Source organism: Podarcis filfolensis, assembly GCF_964270895.1.
Source record: "Podarcis filfolensis genome assembly, chromosome: 8".
Lineage (NCBI taxonomy): Eukaryota > Metazoa > Chordata > Lepidosauria > Squamata > Lacertidae > Podarcis > Podarcis filfolensis.
Genome location: NC_139611.1, coordinates 89,647,870 through 89,675,785, shown reverse-complemented (window position 1 = coordinate 89,675,785; position 27,916 = coordinate 89,647,870). Strand labels below are relative to the sequence as shown.

The window sequence follows — 27,916 nt, the reverse complement described above, 5'->3', positions numbered from 1 at the left end:
CAAAAGGGGCGTCTCTTCCAGGATTTCGCGAGAGGGCCTGCTTGCCGTGCACGCGGCGGCGGTGTCCCCTATGCGTCCCTGCCGCTGGGCGAGCCGAGCTCCTTCCGTGGACCTGGACAGGTCGGCAGGCGGGCGCGCGCCGGAGGCTGCTGCGGGGCTGGTGGGGCAGGTGAGTGGCGGGGGGCGCGCGGGCGCGCGGGACTGGTCCGGCCGAGCTCCCTCCTGCTCCGAGGCAGGCGCACTCTGCGTGTGCTCAGAGGCACTCTCGTGGCCCGAAGAGGTTCGGCCGGAGAGCCCCACGCCAGCCAAGGCTTGAAGCCTGACAGGTGCCTTTCCCGGCGGGGCTCGGAGCGAGGATGGAGCCCCCAACACACACACACACACCCCGCCTCCTGCTTGCCAGGGCTCCGCTTTTGGAGAGCTGAAGGCCAGCCTAGAGGGTCCCTCAAATAAGACCCCTTGGGTGTGTGCAATGCATGGGACTCCAGGGAGGGAGGGAGAAGGGAAGCGTGGGGAGCTCCGCTTTGCAAGGGTGGAAAGGATCAGCTCAGAAGGCCAGGCAAGAGGGTCCTAAAAATAGCAAATTATTATTATTATCAGGGCTCACCAGGGTCACCTAGTCCAACCTCCCGCAAGGCAGACCTATTTTGCCCAACCTGGGGCGCGAAGCCACGACGCTGAGATGATCGAGCCTCGCGCTTGACCCGCCCCTGTTTGGCTTTATCTCTGGGTGTCTCCAATGCGCTTGGCGCTTCCTGCGAGAAGAGAAGGTGAGCCTTGCAAGGGTTAAAAGGAACCGAGCTGCAATTCCTAGAGACGACTGGGAAATAAGCGGGGGGGGGGGGAGGACAAGGTCCTCCCCAACGAAAGCCCTTCCCACATTCTCAGCTTTCTCCCTGAAAGGGGGTGGCTTTCGTCTCCTCTGCAAGACCTGCGCCACTGGCACCTTTGGGATCTGGTACGTCTCCTCTCTCTTCCCCATAGGGCGCATTGGGGTTCCAGGGCTGCAGGGCAGGGTCCATGGGGTTCCTGTTCAGGACCCCCAAGTCAGGGTTCTGCACCCTTCCTTCTCTACAAAGCCAGGGAGGGGGCGAGGTGGCAGGAGCTCCACAGCTCTCCTCTTCCCTTGGATGGAGACGCTGCTTGGCCCCTTTGGGGAGGGGTCCCTGAGCCAGGGAGAAAAGGGCCTGCAAAGGGACCCCGATGGGATTGAGGAATCGGTCACATTTATTAACCGAGGTCGCACCCAGATGGAAACCTTTGGACGCTGAAGCTTGGTCTGTATGGTGAACAAATAAACAAAGTCCATGCATCTCACAGTGCGCAGTTAGACCCATGGAACTCCCTGCCACAGGAGGAAGGGCTGGTCACCAAGCAAGAGGGTTTTCAAAGAGGATGAGGCCAATCAGGGAGGAACAGGGGGCTATTGACAACAACAACAATTTATTGTTTATACCCCACCCATCTGGTTGGGAAGCCACTCTGGGCGGCTTCCGACAAAAGATTAAAAATACATTAAAACATCAGTCATTAAAAGCTTCCCTAAACAGGGCTGCCTTCAGTTGTCTTCTAAAAGTCAGATAGTTGTTTCTTTCCTTGACATCTGATGGGAGGGCGTTCCACAGGGCAGGCACCACTACCAAAAAGGCCCTCTGCCTGGTTCCCTGTAACTTGGCTTCTCGCAGGGAGGGAACCGCCAGAAGGCCCCCGGAGCTGGACCTCAGTGTCTGGGCTGAATGATGGGGATGGAGACACTCCTTCAGGTCTACTGGGCCTTTGAGGCCGTTTAGGGTTTCAAAGGTCAGCACCAACACTTTGAATTGTGCTCAGAAACGTCCTGGCTACGATGGCCACGCTCTGCTTCCAGGCCAGCTGCTGGGAAGCACCCTGGATCTTCAGTCCTGCTGGCTGGCCCCAGTAAGAAAAGGAGGCCAAATGGAAAGCAGAGTGCAACCTGGTGCTAACAGAATAAATGATGCAAGGAGGGAGCTGCATGGACTGGGTGGACACAGAGGAACAGTGAGAGGAGCCAGCTGGGGGACCCCCAAGGGAAGGAGCAGACTGGGAGAACAAAACTGAAGCTGAAGAGATAACAGGGTTTAGTGAGCAGGGAGAGTCTGTGGCAGAGAGCAGTCCAGACAGAGGCAGAAGCTGCAGCAGGAGAGTAGGAAGAGGGAGGCAGTGTTAGAAACCCAGATATATAAGCTAGGGGCCAAATGGCTCCTTAAGCCAAGGTTGCCATTTTGGAGCAAGACAGCTCTCAAGTCTTATTTTCCAAATGATGGACTGACTGTGATTGATTCTCAGTTAAACATCCTGCTAGTTCAGATGACCTTGAGCCAGATTAAGAGTTTTGAGAACTTAAAGAAGAAAAGTCCCTTGATCCAGGGACAGTCCACAGATACACTGGCCTGTTCCAAACTCTCTTTCTTAATGGTGACATGGACCATTCATGACGTAGGGATATTCTTCACAACCGTGAACAGGGCAGTGGGGTAGGCAAAGACAAGCGAAAACAATTCACTATAATGTTCTTTGCTGCTCCAGCTCAGAGTGCACAGAAAAAGCATTTTGGTTCCAGGAATTCATTCTGATTGCGCCAATACAATATAACTGATGGTATTCTACAGGATTGGGTATTAGTGTGTGAAAACAGTCCAGATCCAATGATACCCAGATGGGGGAGATGCCAGCTGCTATCCTGGCACCCAGGCAGCTTCACTTGATCGCTCAGAGTCTGAGTTGTGGTACAGTCCAGCCCTGGTTCCAAGCAAGACTCACCCACGCTGGCCCAGGGATCATTTCTCTTCTCCTTAAAGTAAAGGTAAAGGGAGCCCTGACCGTTAGGTCCAGTCGTGGCCGACTCTGGGGTTGTAGCGCTTATCTTGCTTTATTGGCCGAGGGAGCCGGCGTACAGCTTCCGGGTCATGTGGCCAGCAGGACTAAGCCGCTTCTGGAGAACCAGAGCAGCACACGGAAACGCCGTTTCCCTTCCCACCTATTTATCTACTTGCACTTTGATGTGCTTTTGAACTGCTAGGTTGGCAGGAGCAGGGACCGAGCAATGGGAGCTCACCCCGTCGCGGGGATTCGAACTGCCAACCTTCTGGGAAGTCAAGGAGGAGGAGGCTAAGTCGGCCATGATTAAATGGGTCCAAGATCTAGGTCACACCATACAGATGTCCCAATGGGAGAATTTGTGGAAGGTAAATTGGAGGTTTACCGCCTATTGTTCCATAAGGGAAAATATGCAAAAAAATTTATACCAGTATTACCTGACACTGCAAAAACTCTTCAAGATGTATAAAAATACACCAGATGTATGTTGGAGATACAGGGAAGCAGGAGGCACCATGCTTCATATATGGTGGCCATGCCAGAAGATCAAAGAGTTCTGGAACGACATTCACTCAGAACTAAAAATAATGTTAAAGGTCGATTTCCCTAAAAAACCAGAAACATTTCTTCTGAGCATTACAGGCACAGATATCACCAAGGGTCTAAGGAATTTTTTTTGTATGTAACCACGGCCACAAGGGTGCTTATTGCAATATATTGGAAAAATGACAAACTTCCTACCAGAGACAACTGGTTACTGAAACTTACAGAATATGTGGAATTAGCCTCTCTTTCTGAAGGAATTAGAGAAAAACCCAGACAGGAGTTCATTCTAGGATGGCATAATTTTAAGAACTATTTGAAAAATAGTTGTAATATAAACACGTTAGTTGCCTTTGAATGATTTCTGTAAATAGTATATATAAAGGAAAATGATATCAAAATAGAAAAGAGAATTTTTACAAATAATAACAATAAATTTACTATAATATATAGGAAAATATGGAGACAATGGGAGGTCAAATGTATGTGTAGAAAATACATATTTCAAATTGTATCTGAATTTATTTTTATTTTTCTATTTTTCTGATACTTTTTTCTTTCTATTTTTTTGGGTGAACCTAGATATCTTTATCGGACTGACTGAAATGAAGATAATTCTGTGTTGTATATATATGGAAAATAATAAATAAAGCAATTAATAGAAAAAAATACAGCAGGCACCTCTCATTAGGACAGACAGAACTTGGCAGAAGACCAAAGGATCCTTCCGATCTCCTGGAGGTGTCCAGAGAACAGAGATGGATGAGCAAGACTCAGCTGGCCCTGAAGCAGGAAGAGGCCATGCCATGGAAACTGGGAGTAGTGGGGGATTGCGTGAAAACTCCGTGCAGAAGAACCCAAGTGAGGAGGACACCCCTTGCTCAGAGGTGCAGAGCCAGCAGCTCAGGCAGTTCTGCTCCCACGAGGCCAAAGGACCCCGAGAGGTTTGCAGCCAACTCTACCACCTTGACCATCAGTGGCTGAAGCCAGAAAGGCACACGAAAGCTCAGATGTTGGACCTGGTGATCTTGGAGCAGTTCCTGGCTGTCCTTCCTCCGGAGATGGAGAGCTGGGTGAGGGAATGTGGAGCGGAGACCAGTTCCCAGGCAGTGGCTCTGGCCGAAGGTTTCCTCCTGAGTCAGGCAGAGGAGAGGAAGCAGGCAGAGCAGCAGGTGAGAGAGACTTTCCTCTGGAAACTCCCAAGGGGCTCCAAAGAGGAAGGAGAGTATTCCCAAATCATTTCCTAATGGCCCATCCTTTTTTGGAAAGCATCTAAGGAAGGGCCGTTCCATTTCTAATCCTTCTCCTCATGCTCTGTTTTGAATGCTTTTCACTCTTTCAGGGGACAGAACTGTTTGCAGAAATGGGTCTGGATTTCTCTGAGGCAGAACCGACCCCGTTGGATACCCGAGAGAGGCCACTGGGTAAGGAGGAATGAGTTTTTTCTCCATTTTGTCACATGTTGTAGATTTTGAAAGAAATCTGTGAGTACTTTTCATCTTTTGGAGAAGATACTTGGGGTGAAAAATTCAGAGAAAAGGAGATATGTTTTTGCACAGCTAAAATGTGAAATGGGTACAAAATCCTAAAGGGGTACTTTTTTGAAGGCCCATCTATAGTTTCCCCTCTGAGAGAAGCAGGCACTCGTGACCTTTGTCTCTCCTAGGTGACAGGACGATGCCAGCAAGACCTGCTCAACTATCTCCTCACGATGGCGGAGGAGAAGCCGCAGCTGGGAAACCAGATCAGGTAGGAGGAAGGGGCCATGTGGGGAGAGAGGATGTCATGGACTGGTTGGACACAGAGGAGTGGTGGGATGTACCGCCAAGGAATGAAGGCTCAGGGCCAGGGGAGGGGTGGTGGGACGATGATGAGGGGTCAGAGGGAGAAAAGGAAGGAGACTGGGAGGAGGAGGTTTCAGAAGCTGGAGAGGCAACAGGGCTTAGTGAGCAGAGGGAGTCTGTGGCAGAGAGCAGCCCAGACTCCGAGGCAGAAGCGGAAGCAGGAGATGGGAGGAGAGAGGCAGAGAGGGGTTTGGCTTGTGTAGAGGCAAGGGGTCTCCCCATTCTCCTGCAACAAGCTCTCCTCCCCGCTTGTCTCCCACAACCTGGAGAGCCATGAAGCAGGAGGAGCAGTCTCAGATTGCTTACGGAGTATTATGGAAAGGAAGGGACTTAGCTGGGAGAAATCGGGGCCTTTTGTCTCTGCAGCTGTCTCCTAATGGCAAGACCTACGGAGAAAAGTAGGTCATTAGGCCTGGCAATCCTACAAAGATCCCATTTTTTTCTAATGAAGAGTTAAAATCACCCGTTCTGTGTAGGCAGAGAGGTGGGGCAACCAGGCTGCCTCTAGCATGAACAAATCTCTCTCCTCCTCAAAGAGGACCTAAACAAAGGCTGAAATGCTATTCAGGGAGGTTTATGTGCTGAGAATAAGGAACAGCAGCGTCCCCTTAACGCACCTTCTGAATGTCGCTAGGATTGTTTTGTGGGATGTGAAACAAAAGAGCAGTCAAGTACAACATTCCTAGAGTGAACATGTTTACACATGGGGAGGAATGTTTGTCCAGCCAGCAGGTCAACTTCCTGTTTCCTTCTGGGCTGGGACAGACTTCCTCTGCATGAGACTAGAGGTGGGCGTGGCCTCACCTGTGCAGGTAATGACAAAAGCACAGGGCAGGGCAGCCATCTCTCTCTTTGACAACATGCATCGAAGTAGCAACATCTGCTTAGCCAAAGATGCGCTCTTGGCTTCCAGCCAAGAGAGGACAAAGGGACTGTCTCTTTATGAAATAGTTTCCAGGTATATGTTACTTTTCTAAGCTAAGTCTGCCTTTTGGGATCCGATTGTGAACAGAATGTGAGTAAACTCTTTTTACGGTTTTATAGAAGACTGTGTCGTGTCTTATCTTTTATGAGGGGAAAAGGGGAAAATACCAGAACAGTTATTATAGAGCCTTTAGCGAGCCTGAGCAAACGCATCCGCTGTGAGTTTAAAAAGGGGAATGTTACTCTGCTAAATTGTGAACTTGTTAACACAAGTTGGAAAGGCTATAATCAAACAATATATCCTCTCCTGCATCCCTGAACATTGCCACATGTTTATAAGTCATTACAGTTTCATTTCTAGATTGAATGTTAAAATAGGCTTCTAAGCGTTTTCACACTGTACCAAACCATGGCCAGGATACACCTAACCAGCGCCATCATTCACACAAAGGGGCTCCCCCCCCCCATCCTCCTCATTCCCCCATTCACCTCTTGAACTTGGTCTTAGGGCATCGGGAGGGCCTCCTGACCCCCAGAACAGCACACAGGGAAATCCTTGCATAGGATTGCTTGCACAAAGAGAATGATTTGAAGAGCACCAGGTTCTTAATAGCTCACATTAAAATACACAATGAATTATTCCATTAACACATTGAAATATTTATCCATAATTAAAATGTGCATCAAAACAAATCCATTAAAAAAGAACAGCAGTTAAGAGGCAGAAAATAACAGAGTAAAGTGTCACAGATCACCTTTATGTTGTCTAAGAGGACAACCTTTTTCTTTTAGGGCCCAGTGTGCTTTAAAGATGTAGCTGTCCATTTCACAGACGAGGAGTGGGCGTTGCTGGATCCTGACCAGAGAGCTCTCCATAAGGAAGTCATGGAGGAGAATCGTGGGATCTTGGACTCTTTAGGTAAGGCCTCCTATTGGATCATCCTATCTGCTTTGAAATTGAACACATCTCTCTATGGGAGGAACCTCTGATATTTCGATGGGGCTCAACAGTAAGCCTTGGATGAAAGACTATTGACAGCTTTCCCTGTGAATATTCTTCCTCCAGTTCTGCCTTTTCAAACCATGATCAGGCTCCTCTGAACTGCCCAGGCTTTCTTCAATGTAGGCTTCAGAGTGATTTAGGATGTAGAAGTAGCTTTTCCTAGGTTCCTTGTTATTGTTCTTGCTTCTTTGTGTTTTTGATTGACCAAAGATAGATTGACATTGGAGATGACACAGATTCCATGATTAGGCCAAACAGAATCCATCCCAGAAAAGAGCCAGACCTTTTGAGTTGCAGACAGTAAACTATGTAGGAAGACTTCACATCTAACTCCCTATAGTTCTTCCTTGGTCACAAGCATTATTTAGCATTGCTCCATAATTTGCGGCTCTAAACCATTTCTCTCTCAGTTGCAGGTGGTGATGAAATGGAAATGAAGAACAAGGGAGAGCACAACAAAATCCACACAGTGGAGGAACCACATCCATATTCAGAGTGCGGACAGAGCTGCAGTCAGAGCTCCCGTTCCACTTCCCATCAAATAAATCCTATCAGGAAGAAACCCTATCAGTGCTTGGAGTGTGGAAAGAGCTTCCTTCACAGCTTCAGTCTCACTGTCCATCAAAGAAATCATACAGGGGAGAAACCCTATCAATGCTTGGAATGTGGAAAGAGCTTCAGTCGAAAGGACAGTTTCACTTCCCACCAAAGAATTCATACAGGGGAGAAACCTTATCAGTGCTTGGAATGTGGAAAGAGCTTCATTCAAAAAGGCCAGTTCATGGCCCATCAAAGAATTCATACGGGAGAGAAACCTTATCAGTGCTTGGAATGTGGAAAGAGCTTCATTCACAGACGCAAGCTTACTGTCCATCAAATAATTCACACAGGGCAGAAACCCCATCAGTGCTTGGAATGTGGAAAGAGCTTCATTCACAAAGGCCAGCTCACTGTCCATCAAAGAATTCATACAGGGGAGAAGCCATATAAGTGTTCAGAATGTGGAAAGAGCTTCACTCACAGAAGCCACCTCACTGACCATGAAAAAATTCATACAGGGGAGAAAAAATATAAGTGCTTGGAATGTGGAAAGAGCTTCATTCAAAGAGGCCAGCTCATGGCCCATCAAACAATTCATACAGGAGAGAAACCCTATCAGTGCCAAGAGTGTGGGAGGAGCTTCAGAAAAAAGGACAGTTTCACTTCCCATCAGAGAATTCATACAGGGGAGAAACCCTATCAGTGCTTGGAATGTGGAAAGAGATTCATTCACAAACGCCAGCTCACTGTCCACGAGAGAATTCATACTGGGAAGAAACCCTATCAGTGTTCAGAATGTGGAAAGAGCTTCATTCACAAATGCCAGCTCACTGTCCATCAAAGAATTCATACAGGAGAGAAACCATATCAGTGCTTGGAATGTGGAAAGAGCTTCAGTGACAACCACCAGCTTACTGTCCATCAGAGAATTCACACAGGAGAGAAACCATATCGGTGCTTGGAATGTGGAAATAGCTTTATTGTCAGAAGCCAACTTACTGTCCATCAAATAATTCATTCAGGGGAGAAACCTTATCAGTGCTTGGAATGTGGAAAGAGCTTCATTCACAGACGCCAGCTCACAGTCCATCAAAGAATTCATACAGGGGAGAAGCCATATCAGTGTGCGGAATGTGGAAAGAGCTTCAATCAGACGGCATCTCTCACTTCCCATCAAAGAATTCATTCAGGAGAAAAGCCCTATCAGTGTGTGGAATGTGGGAAGAGCTTCAGTCAGAGCAGCCATCTCACTTCCCACCAAAGAATTCATACAGGGGACAAGCCATATCAGTGCTTGGAATGTGGAAGGAGCTTCAGTCAGAGCAGCCATCTCTCTTCCCATCAAAGAATTCACAAAAGTGAGAGACCATTTCAGTGCCAAGTGTGTGGAAAGACTTTCAGTCACAGGGCCCGTCTTGCTTCCCATCAAAGAACTCATGATGGGAGTGAACTACAGTAGTGGCTGTGTACAGATTTAATTTTTGGAGATTGCAGCTGGGTTCTTTGCCACATCTGGTGCCCCATAGTAATTCCTGCTACGTACCCAGAACTGTGACTTGAAAGTCCTTGGCAAAGGTGTTGAATTCCTTCTTCATGTCATGCCTGGGGAGAGGGATAAGAGAGATTGGGTGACATTTTTGCTGTCTATGCTGAGGTTTCCTTGGAAGGAGCTGATGTAAAAATTGAGATAGTTGATTGAATTAGATATTAATGATTTTGATTTTGTTTGAAGTGTCCTAGTTAATTGCATTTAACATTTTAGATAGAATGTATTAGGCTTGATTTTTGTGGGTCTGCATTTTGTAACCCTAATGCCACCCTCCTGAACTATGTAAAGCTGTGATGTGTATGTTCCCTACAGCTTGCAGCCTTTTCTGACCCCAGAAGGGCAGGTGATGTTTTGGGAAAGAGAGAAAAGGAGAAGTGTTGAGCTAGCATTTCCTTAGCCTGGTTGCCTAGGAACGTTGTTGAAGTGAGACATATGAGACCCAAATACAATAGAAATAGAAATACTTTATTGTCACTTGTACAATTTATATGCACTGAGATTACACAAGCGCACACCCCCCACTCAGCTCTCTTAGTCTTCATTCTGCTCGTTTACTGATGCACACCCACCAAACCCGAAAGTCAGTTGCCCTGTTGTTATCTTTTCATTCAGCAGCCTAACAGCCTAACAAATGGCCTGGGAACTGTGGGAGTCGATATTCACATTGAGCCATGCATCCCATGATCTGAGACCTTTCTTGATGCAAGTGGAAGAGTGTTGTGGCATTTTATGGGTCTTTGTGTGCTGTGTATATTAGCTTTCTTCTAATATGCCTCCTGGCAGCCTTTTTGAACTAGCCGCTCTGCTGAACAACTGGTTAGCAAGGCTGTCCTATTGCAATAGTTTGAATAAACTGGGTCCCAACAGAATTGCTCTCATTCCCTTGGTCCCGTGTTTATATCTGTGTTCCCTCACCTGGGAAACAAACTGATGGTGTAGAAGCAAATTCCTACCACACAAGCTTTATTTATTATTTCTATAGCTATTAAATTTCTAGAGCACCGTTGATCTGAGGATGCCAGGGTGGTTCACATCATGAGTAGAGAGGCTCACAGAGCTTCCTCTTCCAGCGCCTCCAAGCTGGAAGTTGGTGGGGCTCCTTCTTTTCTCCTGCTCATCTCCCTCTGCGCGGCTTTTACTCTGCTAGACCGGGTGCTCACGAGAGAGCAGCTGGGAGTCCCAGAACACCAGGACCCCTTGCCCAGAGGAGGCCGTGGGGCCCGCAAGAGTGTTCCCTTACGCTCCCCCACCTGCCCCACAGGCAAGCTGGATACTTTTGTATCAGATATATATCTGAAACCCGCTCCATTGCTAGGGTGAAATATACTCAGAGTCGCAAAGTGATTTCATGCTCTTTATTCAGCTCATAGTGATGAGGAGGAATGAATGAAAGTCCCCTCAAGGTATCTGCTTTATATACATTATTTACACAATGGGCTGCACATGATTGGCTAATTCTGGAATTCTACTGTAAGCCAATCAGGTTGTGGATTCACTTCTATCTGGAGCATGATTGGGTGGTTCCTGCCAACCAATCATACTGCTGCATTGTTCTAGGACCAATCAGACTGCTGCATTCTGAATCCTATTGTTCTAGGACCAATCAGACTGCTGCCTTTTGGATCCTATTGTTCTAGGACCAATCAGACTGCTGCAGTTTGGATCCTATTCAACTCAGTACATAACACCCCTCCCCTCTAAGTTCCAGTCCTGCCCGGGAGGTCGCATTCATAGTCCTCGAGGTATGCCGGCGGCCTACGTGTGCGTTGCGGCCTGGGGTGTTCCCTGGTCCGGGGTTCAGGTTCTGGCTCATGTTCCAAGGATGCTGGCTGTGATGGGGCTGTATGGTCTGGCGCAACCGGCTCGCTCAGTCGTGGTTCTGGTTCCGGTGTCCTTTCGGCCTCACGGGTCCTCTCTGTATTTACTGATTCTGCCTCTCCTGCTTGCCCCTGCTGCTCTATGGGCCTCACTGCCCCACTGTTCCCTTGGGACTCCTCTGACCTGTCCTCCTCCTCCTGGTTTTCTCCCAGGAATCGTCGCCGTATCTGGTCGCAGTGGCGGCGCCAGCATTGCCCCCCATCTGTTAGCACCTCGTACGATACGGGGCCAGTGACCCTGGTGACTGTGGCGGGTACCCATGCAGGGCCTGCCCCAAAATTCTTTGCATACACTGGGTCCTGGGCCTCGAAGGTCCGGGGGTTCCTGCCTTCCCCCACCACTACCTCATCCTGAGCTCTATCGGGGTGAAGGCGGTCCAATCTGATTGCAAGGCGTCGACCCATTAGTAGTTCAGCGGGGCTCCGGCCAGTCGTTGAGCTGGGGGTCCTGTGCTGTGCTAGAAGGAATGTGGCAAGGCGGTACTCCCAATCCCCTTGCGTCATGCGGCGAAGGGTGTCCTTGGTGGTCCGCACCATGCGTTCTGCTTGGCCATTGGTGGCAGGGTGGAATGGCGCCGAACGGATGTGGCGGATGGCGTTCTGCACTGTGAAGGTTTGGAATTCTCCTGACGTAAATGCAGTCCCGTTGTCTGAGACGAGAGTGTCAGGGAGCCTGTGGGTTGCAAACAGCCTGCGTAGTACCCGGATGGCTGCGGACGTAGAAGTGGACGGTACCAGTGCGACTTCCAGCCATTTGGTGTAGGAGTCCACCACTATGAAGAATGTTTTCCCCTGAAAGGGGCCAGCGAAGTCCACATGCAGGCGTGACCATGGTGCTCGGGCGGACTCCCAGGACTGGACTGGGGCCCTTGGGGGATCTGGGCGGGATTCTTGGCAGGCCTGGCAGTGTTTGACCCAGGCCTCTATCTCTCCGTCGATCCCCGGCCACCACACATAACTCCTGGCAAGGGCCTTCATTCTTACTACCCCTGGGTGTGTCTCGTGTAGGGCTGTGAGGACCCTTTTGCAGAGGGGCTGGGGAACAACGACCCTGCTTCCCCATAACAGGCACCCCTTGTGGGCCGACAGTTCATATTTGCGGGTTGTGTAGCCGGCGAATTCTGGCCCGGGGCTGCTGCTGGGCCATCCCCTCCACACCCAGTCCAGGACCCGGGAGATGACCCTATCTTTCTTGGAATGGTGTGCAACTTCTTGTGCCTGAATGGGGCACTCAGGAAGCAGCTCCAGGCTCATAACCTCTTGTGCAGGTGCTGGGTCAGGGCCTGTTTCCGGTAGTGGTAGCCTGCTGAGGGCGTCCGCATGGCCCATCGCCTTCCCAGGGCGGTGAATCAGTGCATACTGGTAGCTGGCAAGGAAAATTGACCACCTGAGGACGCGAGGAGACAGCACTTGGGTGTCTGCTTTTCAGGGGCAAACAAGCCAAGCAACAGCTTGTGGTCAGTCACCACGGTGAAGGGCCGCCCGTACAAGAAATCATGGAATTTTTTTACTCCCTTCACGATTGCCAGACCTTCCTTGTCGATTTGCGAGTAGTTCCGCTCAGTTGCGTTGAGTGTCTGGGAAAAGTATGCCACCGGTACCTCTCTTCCATCCGGGAGTTGGTGTCCCAGGACAGCGCCAATGCCATAGGGCGAGGCGTCGCATGCTAGCACCACCGGCAGCCTCTCGTCGAAGTGTGCCAAGACCGAGTTTGAGACAAGCAAGTCCTTGACTGCCTGGAATGTGGCCTCCTGGCGCTGGCCCCACACCCAAGGGGCCCGCTTGTCCAGGAGTCTGTGTAGGGGCTCCGCTACCGCCGCCTTGTGGGGAAGGAAGGAATGGTAAAAGTTCAATAGTCCCAAGAAGGCCTGAAGTTCAGTCTTGCTCTTGGGCGCTGGGGCATCACAAATGGCCCGTACCTTGTCCCCAGTTGGGTGGACCCCTTCTGCGTCCACCATAAATCCCAGAAAGTCCACCTGAGGCACTCCTAGTAGACATTTTTCCCGCTTCACCTTGAGACCCGCCGTCTGGAAACGGTGCAGAACAGTACGGAGGCAGTCCTCAAACTCCTCGGGTGTGGGCCCGGCAATCAACACATCATCGAAGAAGGGGGTGACACCAGGAATCCCTTTAAGGAGAGAGTCCATTAGATTCTGGAATATGCCTGGTGCCACGCTGACACCGAATTGCAGCCGCTTTACCCTGAACGCTCCTCTGTGCGTCACAGTCGTCTGTGCCTCTGCTGTGGCCTCATCTACTGGCAGCTGTTGATATGCTTGGGCCAAGTCCAGCTTGCCAAAAATTTTCGACCCAGCCAGGGTAGCAAGGACATGGCTGACCACTGGCACTGGGTACGCATGGGCCGTGAGGGCCTTGTTTATGGTACATTTGTAGTCTGCGCAGATGCGGACCGAACCATTAGGCTTGACGGGTGTGACGATTGGGGTTTCCCAGGGGGCATTAGGCACCGGCTCCAGCACTCCTTGCTCCACGAGTCGGTCCAATTCCTCGTCTATACGGGGTTTCAGGGCGAACGGAACCCGGCGGGCCTTGAGCCTGACCGGTTGTACTGCAGGGTCAAGCTGTAGAGCAATGGGGGGGCCCGTATACTGTCCCAATTTCCCATCGAAAACCCCCGGAAATTCCTTGCATATGGCGTCCACGTCCACTTGTAAGCTCGTGTGGTTCACCCTGGTGACGGCTAGCCCCAGTGGTCCAAACCATGCCAATCCCAGTAAGCTAATGTAGGGGCCCTTGACCACAAGCAAGTCCAGTTGCCGCGTCCGCCCTCGGTATTGCACCCTGAAGGTCCCCACCCCCATTGTGGGGACCTTACGTTTCTGGAAGTCCCGGAGGGTGAATGGGGCCGGCCTGAGCTTGGGACCCCCAGTAGGACACAGTTTCCTTAAGGTCCTTGCCGAGATTATGGATAGAGTTGAACCCGTGTCAAGCTCCATGCGGCATGGGGCCCCCTCTATCTGTACCTCTACATAAATTTTCTCTACGTTGGGGTGGGGCAACTGGTATACCTGGAAGTCCGTGAGCTCCGTTGAGTTGCCTTGGTGCGTTGGGCCCCAGGCCCTGGGGCTCTTGGATTGGTCATCTGATGCCTGGCATCGGGTGGGCCGAGCTCGACACACCCGGGCGATGTGTCCCAATTTTCTGCACTGCCTGCACTCTGCGTTGCGGAAACGGCAGGTCCTCCTCTCGTGACTTTCCCCGCAGCTTGCGCAGTTCCCTCCTTCTCGTCGAGGCAGCTGTGGTATGTGGACTGCTTGAGTGCGCTGCTGTACTCGGTGCACCCCCTCCCTGTTGGATCCTGAGTCGTCGGTGAGGTCTTCGTGGTGGACCCTCGGTTGGGGCGGCTGGCTCGGCCGTGCCTCTTGCGTCGACCTCTCGGCAGCTTCCGTTGCCAGGGCCTCCTCCAGAGCGACCTGGAACGTTAGGTCCTTCTTAGCGTAGAGGCGTCGTTGCAGCTTCTCATCCTTCAGGCCACCGACGAGGCGGTCACGAAGCATGTTCTCCAGCTCTGAGAAGTTGCAGAACCGGGTGGCTTGGCGGAGAGAGGTCACAAACCCAGTTATGGTTTCCCCAGGGGCTTGCCGCTTTGCGTAGAAGGCATTTCGACGAGCCACCACTGAGGGCTGCGGCGAAAAGTGCCCCTTCAGCTGTTCCATTATTGTTTTGTATGGAACAGTAGCGACGTCTTCAGGTGCAAGGAGAGCCCGGGCGATTTCAAACGTCTCCTCTCCGCAGACGCTGAAGAATATTGCCCTCTTCTTGGCGTCTTCTTCATCGGTGACCCCTTTGGCTTCTAGGAGGAAGGTGAAACGGGAGGCGTATGCTTCCCAGTCTCCAGATGCTGGGTTGAACGGCGAGAAGCTGCTGTCAGTTGCCATTCTGAGTTCCTTGTGTCCCGGAGCTGAAGCCGGGATAAACGGTGCGAGGCAGCGGTGCGGCAGGTGGCGGTGCTGCGGTGCTGTGTGTGGCAGTAAGCTCAGCAGGATCCCACCTTCGTCGCCAGTGAAATATACTCAGAGTCGCAAAGTGATTTCATGCTCTTTATTCAGCTCATAGTGGTGAGGAGGAATGAATGAAAGTCCCCTCAAGGTATCTGCTTTATATACATTATTTACACAATGGGCTGCACATGATTGGCTAATTCTGGAATTCTACTGTAAGCCAATCAGGTTGTGGATTCACTTCTATCTGGAGCATGATTGGGTGGTTCCTGCCAACCAATCATACTGCTGCATTGTTCTAGGACCAATCAGACTGCTGCATTCTGAATCCTATTGTTCCAGGACCAATCAGACTGCTGCCTTTTGGATCCTATTGTTCTAGGACCAATCAGACTGCTGCAGTTTGGATCCTATTCAACTCAGTACATAACATAGGGGGTAGGGGGTGGGATCCCCTCTCAGGCCCCTGGGGATGAGGGGTTGAAATAAAGGAGGAGAAGGACCGCCCGGAGGACGGCCTTGCAGAGACACTCCTGGCCCCTTGCAGGACAACAAAGCAGCCTTGTTGTGGCGGGGGGGGGGGGGCGGGACCTCAGGTGACTCCTCCGGGCCTTTCACCCCTCCAGCTGTTGGTAGAGCCGGGGACTAAGAGGCCATCCAAACACCCCCAAATCCCATTCACCCACACAAGATGATGAGCCTGAGTGGCCCCCACCCATAGAAACCCCCCTCCCCCTTCTACAGCGAAGAGGCTTGTAAACCCTTCAAAGGAGTCCCGAAACCCCTCAATGAAACATCAGGATTTCTCAGAGAACCATCGCTGACCAATGGGCATCGTCCAAAGGTGACAGGCAGCCAATCCGAAGTCAGGAAGCAGCAGCCCCGTGTCTGGAGCGCGCGATCCGCCAGGAGAGCTCGGCTCTTTTGCGCGACGCCTTGAGCGCAAGAAACCGAGAGCAGAAAGAGGGAAGAAGCGCGCTACAAAATGTAGCAACAGCGGATACAATGTTTCCTCTGCAGATTGAAGACAGAAACAGAGGGCGATCCAGGGCTCCCCTCCCTCCCTCCCTCCCTCCCTCAAGCAGAAGGTGCTTTGCCACCCCCCCCCTTAGGGGGAATCCAGCTTCGCCCTAGGAGACAGCCCACACCCCAGGCAGAAATCCGGATCCTTCCAGAGGAGAAGCGCAGGAAAGCCTCGCGACTGGGAGGAGGTGTAAGCGCGCTACAAAATGTAGCAACAGCGGATACAATGTTTAGTCCTGTTTCCTTGTTTCTTGCAAGACAGAAAGACAGGGCGATCCAGGGCTCCCCTCCCTCCCCCCTCCCTCAAGCCGAAGGTCCTTTGCCCCTCCAGCTTCGCCCCAGGAGGCAGCCCACACCCCAGGCAGAAATCCGGATCCTTCCAGAGGAGAAGCGCAGGAAGGCCTCGCGACTGGGGGGACGTGTGAATCCCGTTCTTGCTCTTTGGGGAAGCAGCTCCTTCCAAGGCGGTGGGAGCTGGAATGACTGGCGGGGGGGAGGGGGAGCTGGGATGACTCCTCTTTTGTGACGAGTTCGTGACGTTTTGGTGATGGTGGAAGGGATGCAAATACGACCCCCCTGGGGGCTGCGATGCCCGGGGCTCCTGCTTTGCAGAGGAGGGGGGAGGAGCCCAGGCTCGCCCAGGGTTCAAAGGAACTGGGCTGGATTCCGAGAGAGGACTGGGAATAAAGGGGGCCAGGTCCCCCAGAGCCAAAGATCCTTCCTCCCCATCCCTTCCTGCAAGGGGGGGGGCTGTTGTCTCTCTGCTCCGTAAGTGCTGCCTCGGGGGCGCCTTCGGGGATCCGGTGAGTCTCCTTTCTCTTCCCCCTTTGGGCGTCCTGGGTCTCCCGCCCCCTTTGGATTCATTTCGGTCTCCGCAAATAAGGCGCCTCGACGCGTCTGCAAAGTACGAGGCTCCTCCCGGGCTCCTGAATAGAGAGGATGTGCGTTTGAAGTGCTCCGCCTTGCAAGGGTTAAAAGGAACTGAGCTGCATTCCTAGAGAGGACAGGAAATAAGGGGGGAGGACGAGGTCCTCCCGAGGAAATCCCCTCCCGCCCGCCCCCCCTTTCCTCTCTTCCAGGGGGAGGTTTTCGTCTCCTTTGCAAGAGCTGCGTCGGTGGCACCTTTGGGATCTTGTAAGTCTCCTCTCTCTTCCCCATAGGGCGCAGGGGGAGAAGGGAGCAAGTCCCAGCCTGCCGGGGAGGGGCGGGGGGGGAGTTTATATTCTTCTTCTTGGGCGATCCCTGGTAGCCGAATTGTCTTTCATAAGCACGGTTTTAACAGTGAGTCCGTAAGTGACTGTAGAGGCCAATTCTGGATCCACACGTCCTTCCACAGTGGGGACATTGGTTTCCGGGCTGGAGCCGATCACGTTGTGGATTTGCCAAGCGTGCCTTTCTCTTAGCACATTTCCCTTTGCGTCCTGAGTTCCAGTTCGAGCCTTTGGTCAAGGCTGTTCTCCAACTGGGGGACTCGCAGGCCAGTGTTTCCCAGTTGTCGGTGTTTATACTACTTCTTAAAGATTTGCCTTGAGACGATCTTTAAACCTCTTTTGACCACCAGCATTACGCTTTCCATTTCAAAGTTCGGAATAAAAGGTAAAGGGACCCCTGACCGTTAGGTCCAGTCATGGCCGACTCTGGGATTACGGTGCTCATCTCGCTTTATTGGCCAAGGGAGCCGGCGCCCAGCTTCCGGGTCATGTGGCCAGCATGACTAAGCCGCTTCTGGCGAACCAGAGCAGCGCACGGAAATACCGTTCACCTTCCCGCCAGAGTGGTACCTATTTATCTACTTGCACTTTGACGTGCTTTCGAACTGCTAGGTTGGCAGGAGCAGGGACAGAGCAACGGGAGCTCACCCCATCGTGGGGATTCGAACCGCCGACCTTCTGATCGGCAAGTCCTAGGCTCTGTGGTTTAACCCACAGCGCCATCCGTGTCTCATTAAGTTTGGAATAGAGTAGTTGTTCTGAAAGAAAATCATCAGGCATCCAGACAACATGACCAGTCCAACGAAGCTGATGTTGAAGAATCATTGCTTCAACACTGGTGATCTTTGCTTCTTCCATTTTTTTTTTTAATAATATTTATTCCTTTTAAACCTTACAAAAAAGAAGAAAAAGAGAAGCAAAAGAAAAAAAAGAAGCAAAAGAAAAAAATACAATACAATACAATATATAAACAATACACAACGCAACATTAACACATTAGACTAAACAAAACAAAGCAAAAACAATTTAAAAACATACATCATACCATTTCAATGCCCTATCTTTCATTCCCTCATTTCATCGACCTCCTCTCACCTCCCTTTTTGTATTCCACTTCTGTTAATTGTTTCAGCAATTCCTTTCCATCTTTCTCTATTTTCTGTCATATAATTTTCTTAACTTATTTTAACCTTATTTTCCATTAATACTATAATACTTATTTGTGCTTAACTCCTTATAACATTTCTACTAAAGCCATATAATTTCATTCCAACATTTTTCTAACACTCATTAATTTTACAGTATTTCTATAAATAAACTTTAAACTTTTCCCAATCTTTTTCCACCGTCTTCTCCCTGGTCTCGGATTCTGCCAGTCCTTTCCGTCAATTCCATATAGTCCAACCTGGTGATCTTCTGTCCGAGGCTCTTAACTCTTTTCCAAGTCCCTTCTGCAGATCTTCTTCGTATTTATACATGCACTTTACTTTGTCTTCTGCTGATCTTGTTCTTAATTTCCTTCCTTTGATGCTGAAGAGTAGGTCTCGGGGAAGCTCCGACTTAGCAATGTTTTTATTCCTTCTCGACAGGTCAGCCAAATCTCCGTAGTTAAAACTAAAATCCAAAAGATATTTCAGGATGTGTTTCAAAATCCCTCCAAATCTGAAGGTCCCCACAACTCCAATCTCCTCCTGACCCAAGTCCAGGTCCCAAAGGTCAGTACATCCCTGCATGGGGGGGATCTATCCAACTTTCCTTCTCCAGTCCAAGCAGGGCTCCAATCCTCAAAATCTGACTTTCTCTAAATTCAGTCATAGAAGGCAACAACTTATCTTCATCAAATTGCCTCTGTAAGGCTGGGGCTCTCTCCCTCTCCACTTGTATTACTTTAGGTTCAACAACAACAACTTTCTCCCTCACCTTCTCCACAATTTGCCATGTCAAAGTAGATTCCTGTATCGATTCCTGAATAGTTTCTGTATAGATGTTCACTTTTTGTCCCAAATTAGTCACTTTTTGTCCCCAGTTATCAATTTTGATAGTCATCACATCCGTCTTCTTATGGAGCTGTTCCAATGAATCACTTATCTTGCATAATGCAATCACTAAGGCTTCTTCTGTCGACATTCTTACCGATCCAAGGTCAATCCCTGGTTCTCACGGTTTTTTATCTTGCAGCTGGAGATTCCCCCAGCTCAACTCTTGTAACAGTTTCAAAGGCTCCCTCTAGAGGGAAACAATTTCTATTTGTATCAATCCTTTTAAGCACGGTTCAAGCGATAAAATTAGTTTCAATTTTCAGTTACTTTTACTCCTTTTTTAACGCTGAAGGAAACAATGGAAACAATGTATTTCTCTTATTTAACTATCTGTCAACAAACGTTTTATTCACAGTCAATGAACTTTCCCAAAACGTCCGACTTACTAGCAGCCCGTTTCCAGGTTCAGAGCGGTGGTGATTTAACTTTCTTCACTCTCTCTCCTGCAGGCTTACGCGGTCCAAAATTTTTCCCCTCTTCTCCTGCCTCCAAGGGGGGTTTAATGATTTTAGCCAATGGAAGTTTAACCCTTTACAGAGGACTTTCCAAAACTTTAGCTTGCAGCCTCTTTGCTTCAGTCTATTTACAAAATGGGAAGGCGGACTTCCTGTTTGAAACCTCCCCGTTTCGGTGCCAAATTAAGACGTTTAAAAATCCAATTTTCCGTTCTACTCATGGGTAGTTGTTTTAAGATCAAATTGTCCACAGGAAAAAGTCAGCGCTCTCCAGCAACAGCAATGCGGCTTCACTGCGTGAAAGAAGCAGTCAATTCGAAGCACCGTGCCACTCACCCCACGTCACTCCAGATCCCCGAAACCGGGTTTCCCCGTGAGTAGGGGAGGCGCAAAAGGTGCCAGCCGAATCCCACGTTCACAGGCTTCTCCCGCCTGTGATTTTTAGTGGGTCCCCGCCTTCGCCGTGGCGGCCAGACCCTGATTTCCACGAAGCAAATTCCTCCCGATCAGAGGTATTCAGCCATTGCTGGAGGCGCCAACCCGGAAGATCTTTGCTTCTTCCAGTACACCGATATTAGTTTGCCTGTCTTCCCAAGTGATGTGTAAAATTTTTCGGAGACACCGTTGATGGAATCTTTCAAGGAGTTGGAGATGGCGTTTATAAGTGGTCCATGTTTCACAAGCATACAGTAAGGTTGGTAGTACAATAGCTTTGTAAACAAGCATTTTGGCTTCCCTGCGAATGTCCCGGTCCTCAAACACTCTGCACTTCTGCTGCAACTGGACAGTGCCAATCCTGGATGTACTGGATTTGTGACCATTGTGCTCATTGGCCTTGGCTAGCAGTAAAGCTCTGCTGGATGAAATATATAATTGCCAGACCGGGTTACTTCCGGGTTTCTCCAGTTGCGCATGCGCAGAAGTGGTCTTTCGCTGCTCGCACATGCACAGAAGCGATAGACCGCCCCACACGCATGCGCAGAGCAGGCACTTCGGGTTGCAGTAGTTTCCGGTTGCAAATGGCCTCCGGAACGAATCCTGTTCGCAACCAGAGTCACCACTGTACACAATGAATAATTCCATTAGCCCAACAAAATATGCATCCATAAAATGCGCAGAAAAAGATTCCCATTAAAACAGGACATCAATTAAGAGGCAGAAGACAACAAAGTGTAACTGTTAACCTTTATTTGGTCTAGGAGGACAACCTTTTTCTTTTAGGGTCCAGTGTGCTTTGAAGATGTAGCTGTCCGTTTCACAGACGAGGAGTGGGCGTTGCTGGATCCTGACCAGAGAACTCTCCATAAGGAAGTCATGGAGGAGAATCATGGGATCGTGGCCTCTCTTGGTAAGGCTCCCTCTGGGATCATCCTATCTGCTTTGTAATTCAAGACATCTCTCTATGGGAGGAACCTCTGATTTTTCGATGGGGCTCAATAGCAGCACCTGCAGCACCTGGGATGCTAACACTCCCACAGCCAGCCTTGGATGGAAGACTGTTGACTGCTTTCCCTGTGAATATTCTTCCTCTGGTCCTGCCTTTTCAAAGCATAAATAATAAAATTATCATTGTCATCATCTTGCCTACCCCCCTCCAAGATGGCCCCCTTTTGCTCTTGAAGGGCTGGCCTGTCTGCAGCCCCCACAGCCTCCCATCAGGGCCCCTTCACGGGGGCAGAAGCAGAGGAAGGGCCTCAGGAAAGCAGCCATGGCTCCAGCAGGGCCGGGAAGCATCTGGCCAGATGCACAGGAGGAGGAGGAGGAGGAGGAGGGCTGACCGCTCTCCTTCCCCCTCAGACTCCATTGCTCAGCAGCCCCTCATCCCCTCATAGGTGAAGGGCCGCCAGAGGTGCAAGGTGCTGAGCAGGGAGGAAATTGCTCAGATGAAGTTACTCCAGGGCAGATAAACCCCCCCACCCCAATATTTTTTTCAGGCTCCTCTAAACTGCCCAGGCCTTCTTAAATGTATCTTCAAAGTGATTCAGGAAGTTGAAGTGTCTTCTGTCAGATGTTTTGTTTCTGTTTTTCTTTCTGTCCTTGGCTGACTAAAGAGATGAGTGACATTGGAGATGGCACAGATCCCATGATTGGGCCAAACAAAATCCGTCCCAGAAAATAACCAGGCTTTTTGAACCCCCGGCAGTGAACCCTGCAGGAAGACCTCACATCTAACTCCCATCAGTTCTTTCCCTGTCACAAGCATTAATTAGCGCTGCTCCCTAATTTGGGACCATCGGCTGTGGCGAGGCCTGCAGGGCCTGCTCCCTTCCAGGGCCTTTTCCAACTGGCCTGGGGGACGGGGGCCAGGCCCGCACATTCTCAGCTACAAAAGGACTCCTGCTGCAGTGCCCGGAGGGTGGGGCTGGACCCACCGGAACAAACTCTTGGGGGAGTGTGGAGTTCTTCTGCTATTGCTTCCCTGTTCCAAGTGTCTAATCTAATGTGTTTTTAAATGACCTTAAGCACTCAGTGGCATGTTAATTTTTCTCTTCTCCCCCCCTCTTTTGCTCTGTTGGGGGGTGGAATGGATAACAACAACAGCAACAATTTATTATTTATACCCCGCGCATCTGGCTGGGTTTCCCCAGCTGCTCTGGGCAGCTTCCAACAAAATTTGAAAATGCAGTAGTCCATCAAACATTAAAAGCTTCCCTAAACAAGGCTGCCTTCAGATGTCTTCTAAAAGGATATCTGGTTGGGGATTCATTTAGGTATAACGTTGTTTTGTTTTGTTTTATTGGTTGTTGTATAGTTTGTGTTTTGTTTTTAAGGGGCAGGATCAGGGCTGCCTGGGAGTGGGCCCCAGCCAACAGAATGGCTGGGGCAAGTTCCACGGGGAGGGGGGGATGCACTGGGACATCAGATCTCAGTGATCATGGGCAGGAGGAGGAGTTACGCTAAGACCAGACCATGTCATTACCCAGGAGGCAGGCTTAGTTATTGTTTGAAGACTATCTCTGCCTCCAGGTCTGGTCTTGACTGGATGGATTCTGGAATCAACAAGGGAAACCCACATGACCTGAAGGTGCTGCTGTGCAATGCCAGGTCAACGATTCATAAGACCACTGCCATCCATGACCTAATTGTGGATGGAGGACTTGACCGGCATGTGTAACAGAGACTTGGTTGGATGAAGCAGATGGGCCTGTCCTTGCCGCTGCTTGTCCACCAGGTTTCTCTTTTGCACAGCAACCCAGGTCATGTGGGCGGGGGTGGGTGGGCGTTGCAGTGATTTTTAGGAAGTCATTAGTTTGCACCAGGTGTCCTATTGGGAAGACCCAGTTCTCTGAATGCATGTTCTGGAAGTTGGGCAATAGGGGCAGTACAGGATTCCTTTTGGTGTACCGACCTCCCCGCTGCACCAAGGATTCCCTGCCCGAGCTGCTTCAGGTCGTGGTGGATGTTCTCCTGGAGACATCTAGCTTGGTTGTCCTGGGGGATTTTAACATCCACACTGACACGACCTTACAAGGGGCCGCTCGGGACTTCGTGGAAAGCATGGCCTCCATGGGGCTGTCCCTGAATAAATCTGGCCCAACCCATAGCCACGGACATGCTTTAGACCTGGTGTTCACCTCTAGTGACATGGGTGATCTGACACTAGCTAAAAGTGAAACAACTGAAGTGCCATGGTCAGATCATTTCCTGGTGCAACTGGACATCTCTGCGACCATTCACCTCTGCAGGGAGATGGGACCGATTCAGATGGTCCGCTCCCACCACTTAATGGATCCAAATGGTTTCCAGAGAGTGGTAGGGGATGCTTCATCCCATGTTGATGGCCTTTCAGCTGATTCCCTGGTGGCCCACTGGAATGTGGAGTTAACTAGGGCTATCAACTGTCTGGCCACGAAGCGCCCTCTCTGGTTGCATGGAGCCCAGACAGCCCTTTGGTTTTCTCCAGAGCTGAGCATGAGGAAATGATATCTGAGACGGCTAGAGTGCCGGTGGTAGAAAATTCATTCTGAATCAGACCAGACACGGGTTAGAGCTCAACATCAAGCCTATCAAGTGGTGACAGTGACGGCGAGGAAGACTTTCTTCACCGCCTCTATTGCATCTGCAGAAAATAGCAGCAGGAAACTCTTTCAGGTGGTTTGCAATTTAACAGAACCGCCTTTACCATTGGGACCTTGTAAAGAACCCAAGATCTCCTGGAATGATTTTGCAAAGTTTTTTGCAGATAAAGTTGCTCAGATTCGGAAGGAGGTAGACACCATTGTGGGAGCAGGGCCCGGGCGGGAGAGTGCTAGAATCCTGTCTAGTCATGTTATATGCGATCAATTTCAATCTGTTACCTCCGAGGATGTGGACATGCTGTTTGGACAAGTGAAACCAACCACCTGTCTTCTTGATCCTTGCCCATCCTGGCTAATAAAAGCGAGCTGGGAAGGGCTGGGCGATGGGCTCTGCGGGGTGGTGAATGCTTCTTTCTGTGAGGGAGCCTTCCCAGACCCACTGAAAGAGGCGATCATTAAACCGATTCTTAAAAAAAAAATCTTTAAAGGTGAAGGGACCCATGACCATTAGGTCCAGTCGTGGCCGACTCTGGGGTTGCGGCTCTCATCTTTGAAGGTGACCCAGAAACTGCAATTAATCCAGAATGCGGCAGCCAGACTGGTGACTGGGGGCGGCCGCTGAGACCACATTACACCGGTCCTGAAAGGCCTACATTGGCTCCCAGTATGTTTCCGAGCACAACTCAAAGTGCTGGTGCTGACCTTGAAAGCCCTAAATGACCTCAGCCCAGTATACCTGAAGGAGTGTCTCCACCCCCATCGTTCTGCCCGGATACTGAAGTCCAGTGCCAAGGGCCTGCTGGTGGTTCCTTCACTGTGATAAGCCCACCCTGTGGAACGCCCTCCCATCAAATGTCAAGGGGATAAGCAACTATATGACATTTAGAAGACATCTGAAGGCAGCCCTGTTTAGGGAAGTTTTCTAATGTCTGAAATTTTAATCTATTTTTAAATCTTTGTTGGAAGCCGCCCAGAGTGGCTGGGGTACAAATATATTATTATTATTATTATTATTATTATTATTATTATTATTATTATTATTCCTGAGGCTCTAATCTGTTTGCCACGTTGTTGCAGGTGGTGATGAATTGGAGATGAAGAACGAGGGAGACCACAATGAAATCCACACAGTGGAGGAGCCATATCAGGATTCAGACTGTGGAGAGAGCTTCAGTCAGAGCTCCCATGCCACTTCCCATCAAAGAAATCTCCTTGAGAAGAAACCCCATCAGTGCTTGGAATGTGGAAAGAGCTACAAACACTGGAGCCTTCTCAATATCCATCAGAGAATTCATACAGGGGAGAAACCCTATAAATGTTTGGAATGTGGAAAGAGCTTCATTAGGAACGGCAGTCTCACTTCCCATCAAAGAATCCATACAAAAGAGAAACCCTATCATTGCTTGGAGTGTGGAAAGAGCTTCAGTCACAGCCACCAACTAAGAGTCCATCAAAATATTCATACAGGGGAGAAGCCATATCAGTGCTTGGAATGTGATAAGACATTCTCTCAGAGCTCCCAGCTCAGGACTCATCAAAGAATTCATACAGGGGAGAAACCCTATCAGTGCTTGGAATGTGGAAAGAGGTTCCGTCAGAGATACAAGGTCACTGTCCATCAGAGAATTCATACAAGGGAAAAACCTTATCAGTGCCAAGATTGTGGGCAGAGCTTCAGAAAAAAGGACAGATTAACTTCCCACCAAAGAATTCATACAGGGGAGAAACCATACCAGTGCCAAGAGTGTGGAAAGAGCTTCAGAACAAAGGAGAGTTTCACAGTCCATCATAGAATTCATACAGGGGCGAAACCTTATCAGTGCTTGGAATGTGGAAAGTGGTTCAGGCAAAAGAACAGTTTAACTTCCCACCAAAGAATTCATACAGGGGAGAAACCTTATCAGTGCTGGGAGTGTGGAAAGAGCTTCATTCTAAGAGGCCAACTTATGTCCCATCAAATAATTCATACAACAGAGAAACCCTTTCAGTGCCAAGAATGTGACAAGAGCTTCAGTCGAAGAGAGTGTTTCACTTCCCATCAGAGAATTCATACAGGGGAGAAACCCTATAAATGTTTGGAATGTGGAAAGAGATTCACCCAAAGCACCAGTCTCACAACCCATCAAAGAATTCATACAGGGGAAAAACACTTTCAGTGCTTGGAATGTGGAAAGAGATTTGTTCTCAGAAGTCAGCTTACTGACCATCAGAGAATTCATACAGGGGAGAAACCCTATCACTGCTTAGAGTGTGGAAAGAGCTTCAATCATAGGGCAAATCTCACTTCCCATCAAAGGATTCATACAGGGGAGAAACCCTATCAGTGCTTGGAATGTGGAAAGAGCTTCAATGAGAGGTCCAAGCTCACTTCCCACCAAAGAATTCATACAGGGGAGAAACCTTATCATTGCTTGGAATGTGGAAAGAGCTTCATTCACAAAGGCCAGTTCATGGCCCATCAAAGAATTCATACGGGAGAGAAACCTTATCAGTGCTTGGAATGTGGAAAGAGCTTCATTCACAGACGCCAGCTTACTGTCCATCAAATAATTCACACAGGGCAGAAACCCCATCAGTGCTTGGAATGTGGAAAGAGCTTCATAGACAAAGGCCAGCTCACTGTCCATCAAAGAATTCATACAGGGGAGAAGCCATATCAGTGCTTGGAATGTGGAAAGAGCTTCAATAGGAGCAGCAATCTCACTTCCCATCAAAGAATTCATACAGGAGAGAAACCCTATCAGTGCTTGGAATGTGGAAAGAGCTTCATCCAGAGCACCAGTCTCACAACCCATCACAGAATTCATACAGGGGAGAAACCCTATAAATGTTTGGAATGTGGAAGCAGCTTCAATACGAGCCGCAAACTCACTTCCCATCAAAGAATTCATACAAGGGAGTAACCTTATCAGTGCTTTTAGTGTGGAAAGAGCTTTACTCAAAAATGCCATCTTAGGGCCCATCAAAGAGTTAATCCATGAGAAGAACCCTATCAGTTACAAGAGTGTGGAAAGAGCTTCAGAAAAATGGATAGTGTCATGTCCCATCAGAGAATTCATACAGGGGAGAAACCCTAACAGTGGCAAGCATGTGGAAAGAGCTTCAGCCACAGGGCCCATCTTGTTTGCCATCAAAGAACTCACAGTGGGGCAAACTACAGTAGTGGCTGTATACAGATTTAATTGGAGGAGACTTTAGTTCATATGAGAGGGACGCGGGTGGCGCTGTGGGTAAAACCTCAGTGCCTAGGGCTTGCCGATCGCATGGTCAGTGGTTCGAATCCCCACGACGGGGTGAGCTCCCATCTTTCGGTCCCAGCTCCTGCCCACCTAGCAGTTCAAAAGGACTCTTAAGTGCAAGTAGATAAATAGGTACCGCTTTCTAGTGGGAAGGTAAACAACGTTTCCGTGTGCTGCGTTGGTGCCAGCTCGCCAGAGCAGCTTCGTCACGCTGGCCACGTGACCCGGAAGTGTCTCCGGACAGCGCTGGCCCCCGGCCTCTTAAGTGAGATGGACGCACAACCCTAGAGTCAGACACGACTGGCCCGTACGGGCAGGGGTACCTTTACCTTTTACCTTAGTTCATATGAGGTAATGATTGCAGCTGGGTTCTTTGCCACATCTGGTGCCCCATAGTAATTCCTACTACATACCCAGAGCTGTGACTTGCAAGTTCTTGGCGAAGGTGTTGAATTCCTTCTTCATGTCATGCCTGGGGAGAGGGATAAGAGAGATTGGGTGACACTGATGAGTTTGCTGTCCATGCTGAACTTTCCTAGGAAGGACTTGGTGTAAAAATTGTGATAGTTGATTGAATATTAGATATTATAGATTTTGATTTTGGTCAAAGTGTCCTAGTATTAATTGCATCCAGCCTTTTAGATAGGATGCATTAGGCTTGATTTTTGTATGCCTGCATTTTGTAACCCTCATTCCACCCTCCTGTAAAGCTGTCATGTGTAAGTTTCCTACCGCTTCCATCCTTATCAGACCCTAGAAGGGCAGATGATGTTTTGGGAGAGAGATCTGTGTTGAGCTAGCATCCATGTGAGAACTCACATCTCTCCTCAAAGGTCTTTGACATGTTTTG

General features: G+C 49.6%; 2 protein-coding genes and 1 long non-coding RNA gene across 14 annotated transcripts in view; 2 read left to right on the top strand and 1 right to left on the bottom strand.

The window, feature by feature from the left end:
- Positions 1-27,916, top strand: part of LOC310768596 (uncharacterized protein) — a 191,400-nt gene that overhangs the window by 108,633 nt on the left and 54,851 nt on the right. The window lies entirely within an intron of this gene.
- LOC310769158 overlaps positions 1-27,916 on the bottom strand; it is a 254,965-nt gene that overhangs the window by 224,880 nt on the left and 2,169 nt on the right. The window contains exon 3 of one of the 4 annotated variants that reach the window (XR_014551459.1): positions 10,244-10,373. The exons of 1 other annotated variant lie outside the window; for it this stretch is intronic. This is a non-coding gene — a long non-coding RNA (uncharacterized lncRNA). Of the gene's footprint in view, positions 1-10,187; positions 10,374-27,478; positions 27,602-27,916 lie in introns of those variants that run through there. 2 more of the 4 variants (XR_014551460.1, XR_014551461.1) reach the window with 2 other exon arrangements.
- LOC310768598 (uncharacterized protein) lies at positions 86-27,669 on the top strand. 8 transcript variants are annotated; one of them, XM_083626987.1, is made up of 7 exons: positions 105-169; positions 601-958; positions 3,964-4,553; positions 4,724-4,805; positions 5,048-5,130; positions 6,942-7,068; positions 7,563-10,119. In XM_083626987.1, exons 3-7 carry the CDS (start codon positions 4,140-4,142, stop codon positions 9,149-9,151), a joined length of 2,295 nt encoding a protein of 764 aa, XP_083483113.1. In that variant the 5' UTR covers positions 105-169; positions 601-958; positions 3,964-4,139; the 3' UTR covers positions 9,152-10,119. The 8 variants fall into 8 exon arrangements, with proteins under 8 accessions (XP_083483111.1, XP_083483110.1, XP_083483115.1 ...); XM_083626988.1 differs by lacking the exon at positions 601-958 and adding an exon at positions 3,041-3,206 and having other exon boundaries at positions 106-160; XM_083626983.1 differs by lacking the exons at positions 105-169; positions 7,563-10,119 and adding exons at positions 3,041-3,206; positions 24,905-27,669 and having other exon boundaries at positions 874-958.